The sequence below is a fragment of the Pseudonaja textilis genome, chromosome 2 (genome assembly GCF_049901715.1).
Source record: "Pseudonaja textilis isolate UNSWEBS1 chromosome 2, rPseTex1.2, whole genome shotgun sequence".
Lineage (NCBI taxonomy): Eukaryota > Metazoa > Chordata > Lepidosauria > Squamata > Elapidae > Pseudonaja > Pseudonaja textilis.
The window spans coordinates 66,354,683-66,373,958 of NC_141991.1; the positions used below are offsets into that span (position 1 = coordinate 66,354,683).

A 19,276-nucleotide genomic window follows, 5' to 3' on the forward strand; every position below is an offset into this window, starting at 1 on the left:
ATTTCCACTCTTGGAACATTTGTATACTTGTTTCTGTTATTTCATCCTTTTACCTAATTCTATTTGTATTTTATATTGTCTGGTAGCCACATTTGCTTGCTCTTAGGTGGTGATGTAAACGGAGGGTTTTATATAAAAAGTATTGACAGTACTGTCTACTCATTCAATCATAACATAAGCAGGTAAATGATCTCTCATTGCTGCTGCTGCTGATTTTGCACTTGATAACTGCACTTTTTGTATATGATAACTGAACCATCATTCCAGTCTGTTTATATTTTATTTGCATTTGACTTGGGTTTTTTTCAATCTAGATCCAAAAGAAATACATCAGTGCCAACACCTTTTGCATTTAATCAAGCACATTCCAGTCCATAAACACCAATACTGTTAAAAATGTTGATTTTAAATGGTGACACAAAACAACTTTCTTTTGCCTCTACAATAACCAAAGCACTTCCCCTTTGCAATTAATTATCTTGTTCTTATACAATTTTCCTCATATTATGTCATCTTGCAGTCATAACTACAGAGTGGCTACTATAGATGTTTATTCTATTTCAGGAGGGCTGCTTCCTCTATTTTTAAATTATCCGGACAGCATAAAATCAGTTGAAAATTTGCTGATAATCTTGTAATTGTCACTTGTTAATATTTAGCAGCCCAGATGGAAAAGAAAATTTAAGAAAAAAGCTTTTGACAGTAGAAAAAAAGCACGCGATCATCACACACCATTTTTAAATTAAAAATTGGACTTTCTTCTACCAAAGAAATATATAAAACAAAACCCATGTATGATTGGCAGCATTTCAAACTAAAAAAGATGCTGCAGTAAGATCACTGATACACAAACCTGAGTCTTGAAAAGTGATCAATAGCAGAAGCCTGATCACCCAACTTGAAACACCCATTACAGTAATTAAAGAGGATTTATGTTTTAAAAACTCTACAATTTTGGAATAACAGTTTTAATATTGTACTGTAAAACACATAGCAGGAAGAGGATGTGAAGGAAGTGAGAGTTAAGCTGAAAAAAAGACTGTCAAGTCAATCACAGAAAGAAAGACCGGCAAGAAAACCAGCAAGATGCAAATGAATGGAATTAAAAAAAAAAAAAGAAGAAGTAGAAGAAGCAGACGTTAGCTGCCAAGGCAGCCTGTAGTTTCATTGCATGTGCATCTTATTACTAAGCCCAAGAAAGTTTACAACAGTCAAGTGTGGAAGACATGAAAATAAATCTGCTTAGCAACTTATCCTTTGGTCTCTGATTAACATATCGCAGATAGGTTGTAACTTTTGCATATGCAGTGGGCTTCATTTTCATACATGTTGACAGCTTCATAATGGCTTTCTCTTCTTTTGTGGGTGGGGAAAGGATGCTGCTGCGAAGTACATCATCCCACGGGTTTCAGCTGTCAAGAGATGACAGGAAATAGGAGACCCAGGGCAAATGGGAATCCACTAAGCTTTCTCATTCTATCAACCCTCCCTCCTTGCATGCATGCGGTCACAGCCATCCTAGTAGAGTGCATCACCCCAGGTTCAACACAAAAAAACCACACACAAACAAACAGAAGCAGAGCCCCATGGGATGTTCTAACAAAAAGGTGACCCGGAATTTTAGAACATATCCCCGAAAAGATTAGACGTCATCTGCTTCAAATACTCAGGGAATCCGTCACATTTGCAAGTTACATTATTTCAGGGAAAAGTCTTCCTTTCAGGTAAAACTGTAAATTGGAGGAATGCTAGCCAAGAGCATCCTCACGTGGACAAAAGCTGCCACTGCAGTCAGAACATACAGTAGTCTTGGAGCATAGCCAGAGGGCCGCATTAGAGTTCAATCTGCAAATCCCTGGCCTGGAAGAAAAGTACAACCAATATAAACAACACTACTGTCTCCTTCCCACAAACTACAGAAAACTCTACTAAGTTTGTGGGGAGGAAACAGCAGTGTTTATGTACAAATGCAACAGAAAGCATGTAATGCACTCATTTGCTTACTCAACAGTAACACACAGAGGGCTGAATCTCATTCTTTCCCAGTTTAAAAGGCCCTTGGTTCAATGTGGATCCAGCACTTCCTTGTAGAGATACTAGTCCCATTTTCCAAATAAAATTCTAGTTGTTTCAAAAGTTCTAGACTTGGGTACTAAAGTTCCTCTGTAAAACCTGACCAGCACCACAGAAAGGACCTGTTGGGCATTGTGCATTCACACGTCTCTGCAAATGTCCAGTTCCTCCTGCACCAGCTAAAATGGTATGGAGGGCAATTCCTAGTAACAAAAAGGAAGGAATCAGGTAGAAGCTGGACAGATCTCCTTCCTGACAATATCCGCAACCACATTTGAAGTGTGCTGGTTTCTGCTGTAGCAAAAACTGCTTTGGGAAAATAGAGAAAACCCTATTTTAGAACTGGAACACTAAGGACAAATTTAAGCTGCTTCAGGTGCGTACTGGCAATTACGCAGAAACAACTTCACAAGGATAAATCACATTAAAAACAGTTACTGGGGCAGGCTTAAGCCGTGGTTGAGGGCATGTGAAGATGAGTCTGAGAGTTCCAGTACAAAATGGGAGATTAAAAATTTAATCACACTTTAATCCCCATCCCCCACCCCCATACGAATACCACTGCATCTAAATCACATCCATGACACAAACCGGTCCCAAATCAAACTGGTCCTTTTCCTCAGATTTGTCAATAAGGTAAAGAGAAGTCCCCGAAAAATGTTTGCCAACAAGTACTTTATGGGGAACAGTAGGCAGAGTCCAGGGAGATTAAGATAAACTCTTTTCAAAAAGAAAGGAAGTAGTAGAACCTACATTATAGCCGTGCAGAGAGGTGTATCAGTGCAAAATCTTTCTCAGCATTGCACCATTCCATGAAATACAAGTACTCTGCAAGGCTATGAGCCAACTTCTGGAACAAAAGGTGGCATTATATCCAGCCAAGGACAAAACTTGGTTCAAGAGATCTAGAATTCTCTTTGTGGGCCCTTCAGAGAAATAGATATTGCATATAAAAGACTGCACATTTGTCATACAAATAATGGGGCTGATTAAACATATCCAAATTTACCTTTTAAGTTCAAGTAACTTGTAAGATTCTGTAACGTACCAAACAGGTACAATCAAATGCTCAGAACAGATTCATTTCTGTTACAGTGTCATGTTTTTCTAAACTATCAGAGAAGATTTTTTTAGTTTACTATTGGTTTACTATTTGTGGATTGGACTGAATTGACCTGTTTGGTTTTGTCTGATAGGCTTTACTCCCACTGGAATCCATATCCGCCAGAATTTTAGCCTTAAAAACCAAAACTGAAAATTACTGCCCCCAACGAGTTATAATAGCATCTTCCCAATAGCTTGTTTCGGACCTCTTAGGACAACAGCAAAATCCAACAGTATGATCCACAAAATAAGATGTAATTTGAACAAGGGAACTCAGGCTTGAGTTACCCCAACTTAATCTCTGGTTAAGCAGGAGAGCAGAGCAGACGGGGAGTAGAGTGTAGAGAATTCAAGTAGGGGGCCAAGACAGGTAGGAGTGTGAAGCTGCTCCAGGCAGCAGGATTAGGACAATGTTTCCACTAGCTTCCTCAGTGGAAACCACATGAGCCATGCTACCTCATCAATAGGGGCCTCCGGTGGTCACGCAACAAAATCCAGAGCTGCTTCCAGGCTATATGCATAACAGATGCTTCTAATTCTGCAGTTTTTGCAGTGGGTCAAAGGAGCCTCCAGAAGCCTGACATAAATACTATTTACATGACTTATGTGCCCCAGTCAGGAAGAGAAAGCTATGGAAAGGCATCAGGTAGTTACTAATACTGGTGACTCCCATCTCAACCCCCGATAGGAGCTTGTTGATGGCTTAGCAGCACTCAGTGGTTGTAGCTTGAAGACTTGGCTTCAGTCCTTCAAGAGATCTGGGAATCTGTAGGAGACAGCAAAATCTCACTTCTGGTGTCACCAATTGGCTTTCACAGCATTGATGTCACTCACTAGGTTCTGTGCCAGGCAGATACCAAATATCTGAAATACAAATTGAAGACGTGCTTGTGAAATGCTTGTTATTGTGGTGCACACATACCCAATACACGACCGGCCTTCCTAATGTTCCAGATATACAGTATTTGCAATTCTAGAATCTCCAGCCAGAAAGTTTGGGGGATGCAGTCTTAGCAGCCCCTAATAATGAAATGGTGCAGCACGAAGCTATTTATTTCACTCTCATGGTTGGAGCACTCAAATCTTATTACTACAGGGCAAGTGACAGAGAGGCCTGGTCAGCTTTGCTCTGCCAGTGAACAGCCTATCTCAAAATTATAGAAAGGCAGCCTCAACACGTGGCCTCAAGTTTCTTTTCCCTGTAACCTAACAATTACAGAAATGTAATCTACAGCACCTGTTCCCTAGTAACTATGGGTTTGACTTCAACAAGGAATTTTTCATTTGCAATCCAATTGAAATGAATGGATCAGGTACGAATTGCAATCATCTGAATGGAACAAAGATACACAAATGCAGATATCCTTTCCATTTTGTTCACTTTGAAGTTCCCTACCTTTGATTGCACAGAATCACAAATAGGCTATTTTATCATGCCTAAGATGAAGTGCACGTGCAATTAATACAACTATTAACTATCCACTGAAAAGCAGCTTTTGCAATTCTTTCCAGCTCTTTTATCTACATAGTCCTATGAGATGAACCATTTTGCAAGATTCATGATTGACAGGTATCCACATATCTTGGATCTAATCCCACTGGCATCACAAAAGTAACTCAGAAACGGAGAGGAGGCAGGAGGATTAGATATGTTTGCCATGTTAAACTGAGGGAAATGGAGATAAAAATATACTAGTATTACTGTTATTTTCATTAGTATTATGCATTCACTATTATGATCATAATTATGAGATGGAACGCAAAAACTAAGCAACTGACTTCTCCCAAAAACTGGCCCTGTACATACTTGATTACAATGGGGTATGGTAAAAAAAATAATAACCTTCTAGTAATGGAAAAAAATCACATCCACCTAGAACACGTGTGCAATAGAAGTTCATTTGGGCTAAATACTTGCTCTATCAAAGTATGTGGCAAGAGAGCAGAGTTAATCTTACATGCTCTAAAATGCTATAAATAGGATAAAACTAGTTATCAGACTTAGGCACCATACTATGTTGGTAGCATCATTTTGAGGTTGGGGAGATTGAAGGTTCTTCAAAGCAACAATGAGAAGAGTCTACTACCTAAAAACTTCCTACTTTCACTCCAAAATTGGTCCTATCCCGTTCTGTAAGATCAATGTATTTCTGATAACTTCTGGCCATTCTCCTGGTCAATGGATGAAATGGCAGCCTTGAGTCCTGGGAAAGTTGCATATCAAGGATGGATGGATGGAGGGATGGTATTTCCATGGGGGGGTTACTTGGAGAAAGAATTCTCAGTAACGTGGAAGCTCATACCTGTAGAAGAGCCACACCTATAAAGGTCCCTGCCACTACAACGAGATTGTCCTGGAGCCACTTCTCAAATTGACCAGCACACCCTTTCGTGTGAATGAAGCTCTGCTGCTCCAGCTCCTGCAAAAAAAGGTACAGAAGAGCAACGGAAGGACTCTAAAAGCAGCACAAAGTGCAGTGATCACGTCTCCCCGCAGCCCAAATTCAGAAAATACAGTAGAATTTTTTGTAGCCTAATTAGAGGCTGTCCCTTGAACGTATGGCCAAATGCATGTGCTCTCTTGCAATCAGTGGCATTCTAATACTCCCACACAGACCCCTTTCAGAACCTGTGCTCTCACTCTACATTCAGACCATTCCTTTACGCTTATTCCGGTCCTGCCTTTTTTCCGGACAGACAGTCACCTCGTTCTTTCCACTAAACTTCCCCACCACACCAGCCTGACCCTCACCAGTTTAAGGCGGACATCATAGCCACATTGTGTATTGAGAACATCTTCCTGTCAAAAGAACAGACACAAAAGTCATTGAAGTCATCCTCATAAGGGAACCCAGAAAAGAGATTCACTGTTTCTCCCCTAAATATATCCAGCATTTGCTTTTCGTTCCACACGCTTCCAAATAATTTGCAACTTCTACCTTCAGCTTTAGCTCTTCTCCTCTTTCCCACCTCCACTCTGCCCTATCATGGTGAAGGAATTCCACGGAATGACAAATATATGACTGACACTAATTTTCTTATTTATTTATGTTTTAAATATGTATCCCACCTTTTCCAACAGGAGCTCAAAGCAGCATACACACTGCTACCTCCTTATCTCCAACCTGGGTTTCCATGCTCCTAGTCTAACAGCTCAGTCCCTGCGCCACATTTGTTCTCCAAATTAAAATTATCCATTTGGATAAGGCTGCATTTAATCTACGTATATTTTCCTAACAATTCACACAATTAGATTCCTATGTCAATACGAGGACCTTAAAAAAAACCTGCTCAGACATTATTTAGGTCTACAGGGGATGAGCAAAGGGAGAATCCATCTCACTTATTTCCATATTTCAGCTCCTTACCGCAGGATCCTTGAGACAGCAGGAAAAGGGCACCCCACAGCGCTCCCTGCTGGGATTGGAGTCAGTGCAGTTGAAATAAATGTTAAGGTTCCAGTCATTAGGTCCATGAGCCCCACAACACGACCACTGCGGAAGGAGACAGGGTTAGACTGGAAAGAATGCTCAGCAAACTGCAGCGCTCTGCAGTACTGAGCAAAAAGAATGAAGGAACTTTGACCAGCGTGGAAAATAAAAATAAAAACAGAAAATGGAGAAATGATTTAAGAGCGTGTAAGGTTTAATACAGGAAGCAATTTTGCAATGTTGCAGGTTCATTATCAGCCATGAGATGGCATGTTCACCTCTGGAGTGGCCTTCACACCTTTTAATTGTCTAATGATGAGTCCCTGCAGGAAACAGGAGAACTACCACACTCATTATTTGTTCTGCACTGTTAGCTCACTTGGTGAGGTTTGTCTGCAATCATGCTTTTCAAATTGCTGCTCTCCTGTACTTTCCTTATTGTTCATCCCTCTCTTTTATATAACAATAACCTGGATGCGTATGAGAAACAACATGCCTGAAATCACTCTTCTGTCTTATTTTCAAGAACCATCTGGTTCACCTGAAATAATATAGTGCGTTGCTATCAGCAAGCCCCTTCCATTATGAGTGTTTGTGACACAGTCAAGGAAATGAAAGGATGACAGGTCTGTGCAGGATTTTTAAAAATCCTTTTTAATAATTTTTCATCTTAAATTTCTTGTGCGAAATCTTATGATTACCTTTATAGCTTTTTGAAAGGAGCTCTTGAAAGCATTTTAGTACTAGTGAAAAGAATTTGGCGCCCACCCCCAAAACTCCACAGTTAAAATCATGCTGACGTATTGGCTTTTTAGAGCTATAAACATTAAATTCCATTGTATACATAGTGCAATTACATTTCTTAAAAAAATAACGTAGGTAGAAAAGGTATTTCAGTTCAAATTATAAAACTGAAACACACATATTCACATGATTTAAGAATAGTATCAGGAAAGATCGGGTACAACAGGGTCCCCAACTTCCAGGCCGTGGACCAGCACCAGGCCACGATATGCCAGAAACTGGGCCATGCAAGCAAGCAAAGCCCCATCTGCGGGATCCAGGCAGCAAGCGAAACCACACTGCCTCTGGTCCACAGAAAAATCTCTCTCCAAGGAACCAGTCCCTGGTGCTCAAAAGGTTGGGGACCACTGGGTTACAACATGCTGAAACAAAGTTGCGAAGATATATCCAATACTTCACTGGATACATAAAAATTATTATTATTAAATATCTTAATGAGGTATTTACACTGAACTGTTATCCAATTTCTGATTAATGCATTCAATCTCTTCTGGAATAGAAAAAATATGATCCATATTTGCTTTGTCCTTTTTAAGGACTGAAAAGCGACAGAAAATAAGTCAGTAGGATCCGGCCAGATGAACATTTATTCAGAATAAATAGTGTGCAATAAGCACACATATATAAAATATGTATATATGTATATACATATTAACATACATACTGAGGGATAAATTGTGGTGCATACAATCTTATCATTGCCATGTTAGCACAGTGATTTTCACTTATTTTTTAATTTATGTTTTAATTTGCACTAGAACATGTTTTTGTCATTCTCAAAAATTATAGAGATATTAATGCACTTGAAAAGAAAAGCATTTTAACACTGTTTTAAACACTGATTAAACAATAACATCTTGCCTTTCTGATCAAAATCATCTAAGCATGTTGTTTTTTATAATATTGTTGATTATATAATTAACACCAAAACACATTTTTGCTCACCTTTCTCTAGGTAAGAAAAAACTATGGAAGTAAAGTTGCTTAATGCTTAACAAAACAGACTTTTTTCTCAAATTGAGGAGTAAAAACTAATGGATGATATAAAAGATTATTTCCAACTAAATTGTCCATGTGCATATTATCCAGTGGGGACAACAGGCCTAAAACCTAAGTAGTTCTTGCCTAAGACCTACAAAAATACCCCATGAAACTACTTCAAGTTAAAAAGAAAATCTCAAAGTAGGAAAGTGACAGCAAAGTAAAAAATATATCCTAAAGTTAAGTGTATTTAAGATATCATTCTTATTTTATTATGCAGATACCTACTATCTCTTACCCCTTGTGACTTATTGAAGAATGTAGCTTCAGGGAATATATCTATAACACTAAGCGTCTGGATTATTACCACAACAAGGATCTATGAAAATAATTGTTCCTGCGCCTACAAGGGATTTAATGCAGCCCTGGAATTCTTTCTTCTCATCTACATAACTATGTGGTACCCATTATTGTAGCATGTTTAAAATAAGGAACATAATCCAGAAGAATTTATAATCTACTGCAATACCTTGTGTAGTTTAGAGCAGAAGAAACACATCAAAAAATGGTCTTAAGAGCAAGTAACAACAGTCTCCTGCATTTCTATATTGAAACTCTGCACAATAATTTATACAAATTATATCTCCTATATCTACGCATGAGTGAGAAGTCAAAGCTGAATGTCTGGGGGAATATTCCTTCAAAGGATAGAGACCAAACATATGTATATGTGTATGTACACATAACAGGAAGAGATTTTTAGGGGTGACTTTGTAAACCCAGGGTAAGTGACAACAAATATTTTGGGGGGACTGGTAATATTTCAAAAGCTGTCATGTTACAACCAGGATTCTTCCAAAGAAGCCTGAACATACACAAACATTACAAACGGACATATTGCTATAGGTAATTTACATAACTCACATATTCCTGAGCAAAGTCTATAAGGTTCTGGAGGTCTATGTCATCGCGATATGCCTTGACATTATTGTTAATAAAGAAGTTGAGCTGATCCTTGATCCAGTCCTTGAAAATGAAGGCCAGGACACCAGCTGTCAGCTCCAGGAAAAAGATGAGCCCCAGGAACACAGAGAACTGGTGCCAAAAGAGAGGTACATCATTAGTGTGCAAAACCAAAAGATCTCCCATCAGCATGGGAATATAATATCCTGCTTCAGGGTAAGGTTCATTCTCACATTGACTAGATAAGCACAAGTCGCAGGAAAAGAAGCTTTGCTTAAAATTTTGTCAGAGGATAGCTGATGCACTGAAGGACAAAATAAAACAAATGTTATATTGCTAGTTAATTTCTACGTTAATAAGCTGTTTTTTAAAGTTCAGTTCATATGGCTATATGGCTTCAAAGCCCTATATTGTTTTCCTGCCAAGGCAATAGAAGGAAATTGAGTTAATACTTTATTTTTCTTCATATCTCCCAGGAAAAATATAATATCCACCAATAATGCTGGTGTATTATTTTCCTAATGCTATCATTTCAACTTGCATTAAGCCCCTTGTTCCAGCTTGTATATACTATTCATTTCTCAAATATAAATGTAACTTTCCTGTATAATATACCAATTCAAAGCATTATGTCTTGTTTTCCTTCCAGTGCCAAAATAAAACTCAATTTCTATTATGCTTCTCATACAACAAAGCCTACATAAAATTTTCTGCGTCCTTGTCTAGTTTCCAAATAATGTCAAAATAATGCTACACTAAGAATTACCATATTATGTTTTGTAAGTGCTCCTTCATAATCCTGTAATATATATAGGCAGTTCTCAACTTACAAGAGTTCATTTAGTGACCGTTTGAAGTTACAATAGTACTGAAAAAAGTAACTTATGACCATCTTTCACACTTATGGCCATTGCAGCACCCCCATAGTCATGTGATCAAAATTCAGATGTTTGATAAATGACTCATATTTATGACGGTTGCAATATCTCAGGGTCATGGGATCACCTTTTGCAATCTTCTGACAAGCAACGTCAATGGGGAAGCCAGATTCACTTAGCAACCAGATTACTAATTTAAGATTACTGCAGTAATCTTCACTAACAACTGGCAAGAAAAGATGTAAAATGAGCCAAAATTCAATTAACAACTGTCTCGCTTAACAAGAGAAATTTTGGACTCAGTTGTGGTTGTAAGTTGAGAACCTGTACTAATATGTCTATTTTCTCTTGAAAATGAAGTGGACTAAGAGTAAGAAAAAGAACTGCTTGCCAATGTCACCCTGGGAGTTCTTGTCATGTCATGATTTGATCCACACAAGCCCAGCTATGCCAATAAGAAAAAAAAAACAAGAAGAGAAAAAGACATACAAATTTGAGGAGCAACGTATTCTCCCTCAGTGCCCCAATACAGCCAGTAAAACCCAGCACGAACATCACCCCTCCAACCACGAGGAAAAGCCAGACTGGGTCAAAGCCACCAAGGTCTGTGATGGATGACAGATTGGAAAGTACACCCTGGATAGAGAAAGACACAGAGCTGAAGTTGACACCACAGCCAAATTCCCTTCAGCAAAATATCAGTTTTCCTACATATGGATGAAAAAAACAACAACCCAATGGCATAGAATTTCCACTGTTGAGGTTATGTACACAATAGTTACTATACCAATTGTCTAATGATGTGTGAAAGGTAAACTATATATTTATACCATCATTCCCCAACTTGTTACCCTTCAAATATATGCAGATTCCTGACTGGAAATTCTGAGAATAATTTCCGGCTCTACAGATTGGCTGGAGAAGGAAGTGGTACATTAATCACAAAGCCAGAACAGGAGTTAACTGAGCAAACCTTAGCTTAGACTAACACTGATGATGTTACCTAGTCTGGGTAATGAAACATCTGCAAGAAAACACGCAAGCTCAAGAGGGCACCAAGGAACCCTCAAACCTTAGCTTACTCAGAAAAAAACTGCAGTTTTTAAACACACACATGTATTCTCCTATATTTATTATTTACATTATAAATTATTTGTTTAAAAATGTTGTATGTATACAATGTTAAAAATGTTATATGTATACAAAGTGATGAGAAAGAAAACGTGAACAGGTGTGGAAAGGAAAATAAGCTGTTTTTCATTATGTACATAGCTAAAATGCAGGCCGCTTTTAAGCAGCCAGAATTCTAGCAGGCAAAAACATCCTATTCTTTATTGCTGCAGTGGTTATTGACAGCTTTCCAATTTTAATTTAAACAGTTAGTTTTGTTCTATAAAACTGCATGGTTTTGGCTCCCGGATACCCTCAGGGTCCAAGTGTTCCATTCTCTGCATCAGATGACAAGGACACAAAGCCAAAGATAGCAGTACACCTGTGCTACACCTAGCATCCTTTTCGGTGACACTTTGAAAGGTGGAAATTGGGTGTTTACTGATTGATTTTGGGAACTTATAATGATTGGGCAGCTATTTGGGGGGGCGGGCAGCATATAGTTATTTTTCTATTTTATTTTAATAAGATTTTTAAAAATTATGTAATCCACCTGGAGTACTATGAGGGGAGCGATATATACTTTTCTGTAAGTAAATAAATAAACAAACTAAAATGTCCTTCTCATCTGGGCTCAGTGCCAGTTTCCAAATGAAAACTCTCGGCTGCTGTTTGTCATGAAAACAACATCAAGCAAAACTACTGGTGCCAAATGAGAAGGTGAGCCATTCTCAATAGGAAATCATCTCAGGGACCACAATCTACAGCTGCTTTTTCACAAAATAAAAATGGTCAGCGATGGGAGAATATATATAAATGTTATTTTAGATCTGGTTTCAGAAAATCAAAGCATGCTGGTAGTATGCGAAACGACTGGAGACAAAGATATAACATGATGAGGCTCACCAGCTATTGCTCAGCACATGGTCTCAAAGACCTGATTGAGCACAGTGCATTGCGTTCTAGGCTCATACTTAGCTATAAAAACGACTGAACGAATGGAGGGTGGGAAAATAAAATTGGCAGTGGAATGAAATGTCCATGTACAGAAATAGTAAACCTCTGAAAAACAAGTATACAGAAAACAAATGAAAACTTCTTATAAAAGAATTTGCTTCTTAGCTCCTCATGGGCACTTAGCTGGCTAATTGTAAATAATGTTGGACCAGAAGGACTCATTATTACTCATTTTTAGCCAAGTGCCCAAGTTGCATGCACACCCAAAGCCTTCGAGTAAAATTTTTTAAAAAAATGGTTAGCAAATTTCAATTCCTACATATAACTGAACTACTGAATTAATTATGCATATTTTTATTGAATTTAAATAAAACTTAACATTTTCCTGGAGCTACTCACTATTTTCTGGAGACTGGTCCACAGAATTCTACTATAAAATCAAATGAATAATTTGTCCAATTCACATAATCCAGGTATGGTTCATATACTCATACCAGAACAATTTATTACCTGGATACCAAGATGGGATCAGATAAAGCAATCAGAAAAACATTCCCCTTCCTGGCCATACTTACCTTTTCTGCCCAAGCCCACAAGCCAATGCCTAGGAAAGCTGCCCCCAACAACTGCAAAAGAGAAAAGGCCACAATCATGCATAGGATAACAATAGGGAGCAATTTAGCTCTATACAAAGTATGTAGAAAGACTGCAGAGGCAGGGGGAGGGGTAATTCTTGACTTATAACTATTCCTTTATAACTGTTCAAGGTTACAGCAGCACTGAGAAAAGTGTCTCATGACTGTTTCTCACATTTACGATGTAGTATTTACATGGTCACATGATCAAAATCTTGATGCTTGGCAACTGACTCGTTTTATGACGTTTGCAATGTCCCAGGGTCATATGATCTCCTGTTGTGGTTAGCCGGCAGTAGGTGCGGACGGCTGAAGAGAGGGAGGACTCAGATGAAGGGCCAGAACCATTAGAGAGTGGACTGCTGCCTTCAGAGTTTGTGGGGGCTGGCAGCAGTGATGAGGAGGTTCCCGAGGAGCCTGTGCCAAGTGCGTGTGCATGCAGGATTGTTCACAGGAAAGAGCAGCTACAACAGCACGGGCGACTTGGGAGTAAGGCTGCAAGGTAATGACGACTCCTTCAAGAAGATAAAAGCCAGCTGTGAAACAAACGTACTTTGCAGAAGGCAAAGATGTTTTGAAGCTCCAGCCTTGTGGATGTTCCAGTATCCTGAGTTTGAAGATTCTTGTATTGCAAATTATTTCTTGTCTGTTATCTTTTGTCTCGCACAGTTTGGCAAGGCTTGTGCTTATCACAGCTAATTGTTTTGCAAAAGCATTACAAGGTTTCTGTTCCTTTTGGATTGTATTTGATTTGTTGGAAAAGGGCCTGGGTCAGAACATCACCTTTACAAGCAAAGCCAATGGGGAATCCAGATTCACTTTACAACCATGTTACTAACAACTGCAGTGATTCACTTAACTGTGGCAGGAAAGATTGTAAAATGGGACAAAACTCACTTAACAACTGTCTCGCTTAGCAAAGAGATTTTGCCTGCCTCCATACAGTCAATTCCTGAGTATAATTCTTAACATTCTCCAATCAAGCAAAGCCAACTTTATGGTTGTATATATAGGCTAGAAGATCAAACTAAATCCTTGTCATTTGCCAACCCCATTAATATTAGCAGGATACCCATCACTTGGATATGGAGTCTAACTTAAGAGCTTTGGAAAACAGAAGGCTGGAGCAGTTGCAAGCTTAGCACTGTGTACAGACAATGGCTATACTGTTCCCACGGTAAGAATGGAACATTTCTAAAACAGCAACAGCATTGATCAGAGTCCTTCCCCTGCCCACAGGGTAAAACCCTGCCCCTCTTTCAATGTCAATTGCTATTTGTTTGCCATTGCCTACGGGGCTTTGTGAAGGTTATCTCAATAGGTGGAATGTGAAGAATTTAGAAATTGGCCTTATGACAGTATTTGTGATGTTGTATAAGGCCAATCTACACCAGGAGACAAGGAAACAATACAATGTGCAGAATATTATTAAAAATGGGGCCAATGTAGAGATAATTATATTGGCTTAAGAAATCATTGTTAATAATAAGCAGCCTCGGTGATTCTCTCGTGGATAGCTTAGACCACAATCTCCCTGAACATGAAAATGGGAAAACTATGTTTTATTTCATCTTATTAACTCTGGATACAAAATCAGAATCCTATTTCAGTTCACTTCATGTTCACCTTTGTAAAATAAGATTAAAATATAAGTCTAATATCAGAAGAATGCCAAACCTCAAATCTTGGCTTTTCAGTTATTTGATTTGATATGGAAAAGTAATAAAAGGCATGAATAAAAAATCTAATAAACAAATAAGCAAACATTCTTAGGTGATTTTCTCACATGAAACTTCTACGCCAAAAATTTCATTCCAATTCAATAATGCCAGTTAACACTTGCCAATTCACACAAATATAATCTATACTGTGCATAACTAAAAATATAAAATTCACTCAGTTACTTTTTCTTGTAAGAAACATAAAGTCCCAGGCTACAGTCAAGAAAAAGCTGGAAATGTTATTTGGGGTGTTCTTATTGGCCATCAATTTTAGAAAATCTGTCTGACTTTAAACATTTTTCTTTTCCTTATGCCATAACATCATGTGGCAACCTAAAATTAAGGAGAAATTTCTTGATAGTGAGAACATCATTGGAATGGTTTGCCTCCAGAAGCTGCCAGTGTTCCATCACTGGAGGTTTTTAAGAAAAGAATGGACAGTCATTTTATCTGGAATGGTAAAGGATCTCCTGCTTAAGCAAGGGGTTGGTTTAGAGGACCTCCAAGGTCTCTTCCAATTCTATTATTCTGCATTCTGCATCTAAACAATAGTTCCTGCCAACTCATAGCCAGTGTGAAAATCCATTTGTTAACATTTCCTATCTTTGCATCCTCCAATACTGATTAGAAGTTCTGGAAACTGCTCTCCCTACATATCTGGAATACTCCACTTGGCAATGATTCTCTCAAATGGATCTTGGAGAAGCTGAACTGACATTTCTCTCAATATTAATTTCTCGTTTTCTGGTGAGTGTTCAGTATCAGAATTTAATTTTTATTTAGCAAACATTGTTTTAACATCTTTTCATTCCAACTTGCTCCAATCATGTCCTTGATGTATACGAAGTATTGATATTTATGTCTTTGTGATTTATTTTTCTCCTGTGGGTTTTTTCCATCAACCTGTAAGTAATTACAATAGCAGTGTTCAAACTGGGCACAGTTCTTCTTTAAGAGTGGGAGGAAGCAAGAAAAAGAGAGGAAAGTAGGTGTACGTTGTACGAAACCAGTAAATCTTCTAAAGGAAAGATAAATATTCTGCATAATAAATAACGAGCTAAATCATAGGATTTCCTTTCTAAAACAGAATACAGAAATAAAGCAACCATGACCCATTTTATCTGCTCTGCTAGATCCTCTGTTGATCAGAAAATTACCAGGTATGTTTCGCCCTGCATGTCAACAGATTGAGTTTAGTCCTAAAACTTGCACAGTTTTGGCCAAGATAGTCTTCCCTGCTGGAACTCTCCATACCACCAAATAAAGTTATTCTAAAGTTGTTCAATTGTGGAAAAAAAATCTGTAATTTGTTTTTTACACAAGCAATAAAGTTAACACTGTTTTATCTTGATAATGAGGATTTTGATCTAACAGTTTTAATTTCTATTCCCCAGGTACTGTTGACAACTTGCTAGTTTATGAGTGTTTATCTTTTGCTGATTTTGTTATTTAATCTGCATGGTGAAGCATTTATAAGAAGTAAGATAATTCATTACTAATTTGTAGTACTACTTTTTTACTATGCAAAATAAATATCTTATATATAAGTTAAATATTTATAAGTATATACTGTAAAATAAACAGAAGATAGAGGAGCATACTGTATACTGGATAAGATGTGCATGGCTTAGTGTCTATTAAATAGGAGATATGATATGGGAATGTCTCAAATTAATCTGTTTCCTAGATGAATATAGGCATCCACTTCAAGATGAGATAATTCTGATTCAAACAGGGCCAGCACAATAAGGAAAAATCAAAACTACTACAATCAACTGCTAACTGATCTCAAGCTTTCTTTAACTGTAACACAATTATATCATAATTGTCCTTGAGGGACAAAACTAAGCATGCAATGAAAGTCACAATTAGGCAATCCGCTATACAAATAGACAAGTGAAAAAGAAAACAGTACCAACAGTAATAGGTGCTATCCTAAAACAACTGGAGCACCGCTTGAACACCTTCAGCATTGACAAATTCAATTCGGTCAATTGCAAAAGGCAGCTTTACTCAGAACAGCTTAAATCCTGTGACATTTCCTTTAGCCCCATCAAACATCAACATCTGCTATCCCAGGTTCTCGAGAAGGACCCAATAAACGAATGACAATGCCTAATCCAGTTTTTACATCTTACTAACTATGCAATGAACCATAATAATTTATGATACTATTATTTAATTAAATTATTAATCTATTGAATTTATTAGACCTGAACATCCTAATTTTATTTAAAAAAAAACCACTCTGCTTGAAACTGCCTTTGCAGTAGGAATCCCCATCCCTGGGGCCATGGACTGGTCCTGGTCCATGGCCTTTCAGGAAGCAGGTCATATAGCTAGAAGTGAGTGATGGGCAAGTGAGCATCTGTATTTGCAGACGCCTCAGTTCCACCTTAGATCATCAGGCATTAGATTCTCAAAGATCATCAAACTCCTACTAGAATAGAATAGAATAGAATAGAATAGAATAGAATAGAATAGAATAGAATAGAACTCTTTATCAGCCAAGCGTGGTTGGACACACAAGGAATTTGTCTTGGTGCAAATTCTCTCAGTGTACATAAAAGAAAAGATACATTCATCAAGAATCATAAGGTACAACACTTAATGATAGTCATAGAGTAAACTCTGTATGCAAGTGGTCTAGTTGTGCACTCTTCCTCCCCTCCACGAAATTGTTCTACAAAACCTGAAAATTGTTCCACGAAACCAGTCCCTGGTGCCACAAAGGCTGGGGACCACTGTTATACACTGTTAAATGTTAAATGTTAAATAGATCCTTGATTAGGGCTTGAATTATTAAATTTCCACCACTTTGACTATGAATGTAACTGCAGAATACCCAAACATTTATTATTATATAATAGTAGTTCATTAGCTCTAATAATAATTTATTAAATGTTTATGCAGCTGGGATCCCAGCTACATCCAACAACCTATAAAGGATGGGTTGGGAGTGACACAATGTGCTAAGTCATGGCTTGTTTAACTACAGTTTGTTGAACAAGTCATGCTGTATCATGCTAGCCACAATCCTTATTTACAAAACACAGTGAAAGAGTTCAGACAATGGGTGACAACCATCACACACCTTAACACCAGGTGTGAACCCAAATTAAGATACATGCAGCACTGGGATTTACAACAGAAATTATGTAAAATACGTGCAAGAAAGAATGAGGTGGGGCAGCTGTACTGTTTTCGCAGTATGAATTTCCTCAAAACAAAGGGATTAAGGAATTTCGGAGTGCAAGCCTACTAACGGAGCGGGCTTTTCATGATAAGATCTAAAGTATGCTGGCGCTAAATCGAAGCCGACACACTAAAATATAGTCATAACTTTTTGCCCCAGAGGAGAGTGAGAGGAGAAAACGCTGCTGTGTCAGAAAGAGACAGGCAAAGGGTTACATATCTGATTTTAGGAAAACCTTTCCTGCTTCTGCTGGAAAATGCCGAGAAACCGAAGCAGGAACAAGCGCTAGACTCGGAGCAAGACAGCGGCCGGTCTTCAAGTACCGACCGGGCGCCGCGAGAGGCTTTGGTGGGAACCAAGGACGTCCTTGCTGAAAAACTTTCGAGCGCCGAATCCGTCACGCTCAACGCGGCGCGGGACCATCCGGACGCGGCGAGCACCCGCCTGGCGCGACGAGCCTTTGCAAAGGATTCCGCAACTAGGCGAAAGGGAGCTTCCCCTCCTCTCTTCCCAGGAAACCAGCGACCGACCGCCGCCGCCCCCCGCCCCCCAGGCCCCGGACTTCGCTGCAAACGCCACGGAGGTGGGAACAGCCACAGCCCGGTCGCTCCATCCGTCCTGGCCTCCTCCCCTCCCTCCGCCCAGGTAGAAGCGGTGCAGGCGCCCATCCGACCGACCGCTCGCTTCCGCGGGACGCGACTCGCTCGCTTGCTCGCGCTCACCCACCCAGAAGAGCACATTGGAGGCGAAGAGCAGGTATTTGGCGCAGCAGCTGACCTGAGGACCCTGGAAGTGCTGGGCTTTCCCTGGCATGGCGAGCGCGGGGCCTGAGCTCACAGCCCCATGCTTCCCCTCAGCCGAGGCCCAGCGCCGCCGCGGGACCGTCTCGTCTAGCCCGCCCCCTGGCGGAATTGAGGGAGAGCTGCTGCAGCGGCACGCGCGTGCACGGTTCCTCAGTCTCTCTTGTCTGTCTGTCTATCCGGACTTCGGCGGAGCCTGTGGTTCCTCCGCGCTCTTTCTCACGCCGCTGCTCTCCGCTGGGTTCTCGGAAACCGTGTACCGTACGGGCCCTCGGGAGCACAGGAGCCTCTCTAACTGATCTCGCCTGGCCAAAGGTCTGCTGAGGCCCGAAATAGAAGCACTTTCTTCCGAGACATAATGCAAACCTAAAGAAATTACGTTTATTTGCAATAAATGCTCCCTTCTTCCTCGTCTTAGTTATAACTTGTATTTTATTGCAGTTTTATACATACATGCCTGTATATGTATATATATTGGCCTTGTGGCGAGAAGGGTGACACATTTAATTATTTAAATAAATGCAACACATCTTTAAAAGTTAGGGTCGTCCCCGTCCCCCCCAAAGGATTGGGATGTAGGGGAAGGTATACCTATTGCACAATGCTTTAGTTAGACTGCAGTA

General features: G+C 39.3%; 1 protein-coding gene across 3 annotated transcripts; it reads right to left on the bottom strand.

Annotated features, from left to right (window-relative positions):
• Nucleotides 1-261: 261 nt before the first annotated feature.
• On the bottom strand, nt 262-18,747 carry TSPAN17 (tetraspanin 17). 3 transcript variants are annotated; one of them, XM_026726478.2, is made up of 8 exons: nt 18,631-18,747; nt 12,877-12,927; nt 10,724-10,870; nt 9,318-9,488; nt 6,546-6,671; nt 5,930-5,977; nt 5,481-5,597; nt 262-4,041 (listed from the first exon to the last, which is right to left on the bottom strand). In XM_026726478.2, the coding sequence occupies exons 1-8, from the start codon at nt 18,664-18,666 to the stop codon at nt 3,976-3,978; spliced, it is 762 nt and encodes a 253-aa protein (XP_026582263.2). In that variant the 5' UTR covers nt 18,667-18,747; the 3' UTR covers nt 262-3,975. The 3 variants fall into 3 exon arrangements, with proteins under 3 accessions (XP_026582263.2, XP_026582262.2, XP_087780318.1); XM_026726477.2 differs by having other exon boundaries at nt 18,580-18,744; XM_087924192.1 differs by lacking the exon at nt 10,724-10,870 and having other exon boundaries at nt 18,580-18,746.
• Nucleotides 18,748-19,276: the final 529 nt, after the last annotated feature.

What these genes read in the sequence shown, in the direction of transcription:
- TSPAN17 (XM_026726477.2), bottom strand. Translation starts at nt 18,666, where the DNA reads ATGCCAGGGAAAGCCCAGCACTTCCAGGGTCCTCAGGTCAGCTGCTGC. An exon ending in TAGACTTTGCTCAGGAATAT is followed by an intron (nt 6,672 to 9,317) that starts GTGAGTTATGTA and finishes CTCCTTCCGCAG; the next exon opens with TGGTCGTGTTGTGGGGCTCA. An exon ending in TAGGTGTGGCTCTTCTACAG is followed by an intron (nt 4,042 to 5,480) that starts GTATGAGCTTCC and finishes TTTGTATTTCAG; the next exon opens with ATATTTGGTATCTGCCTGGC.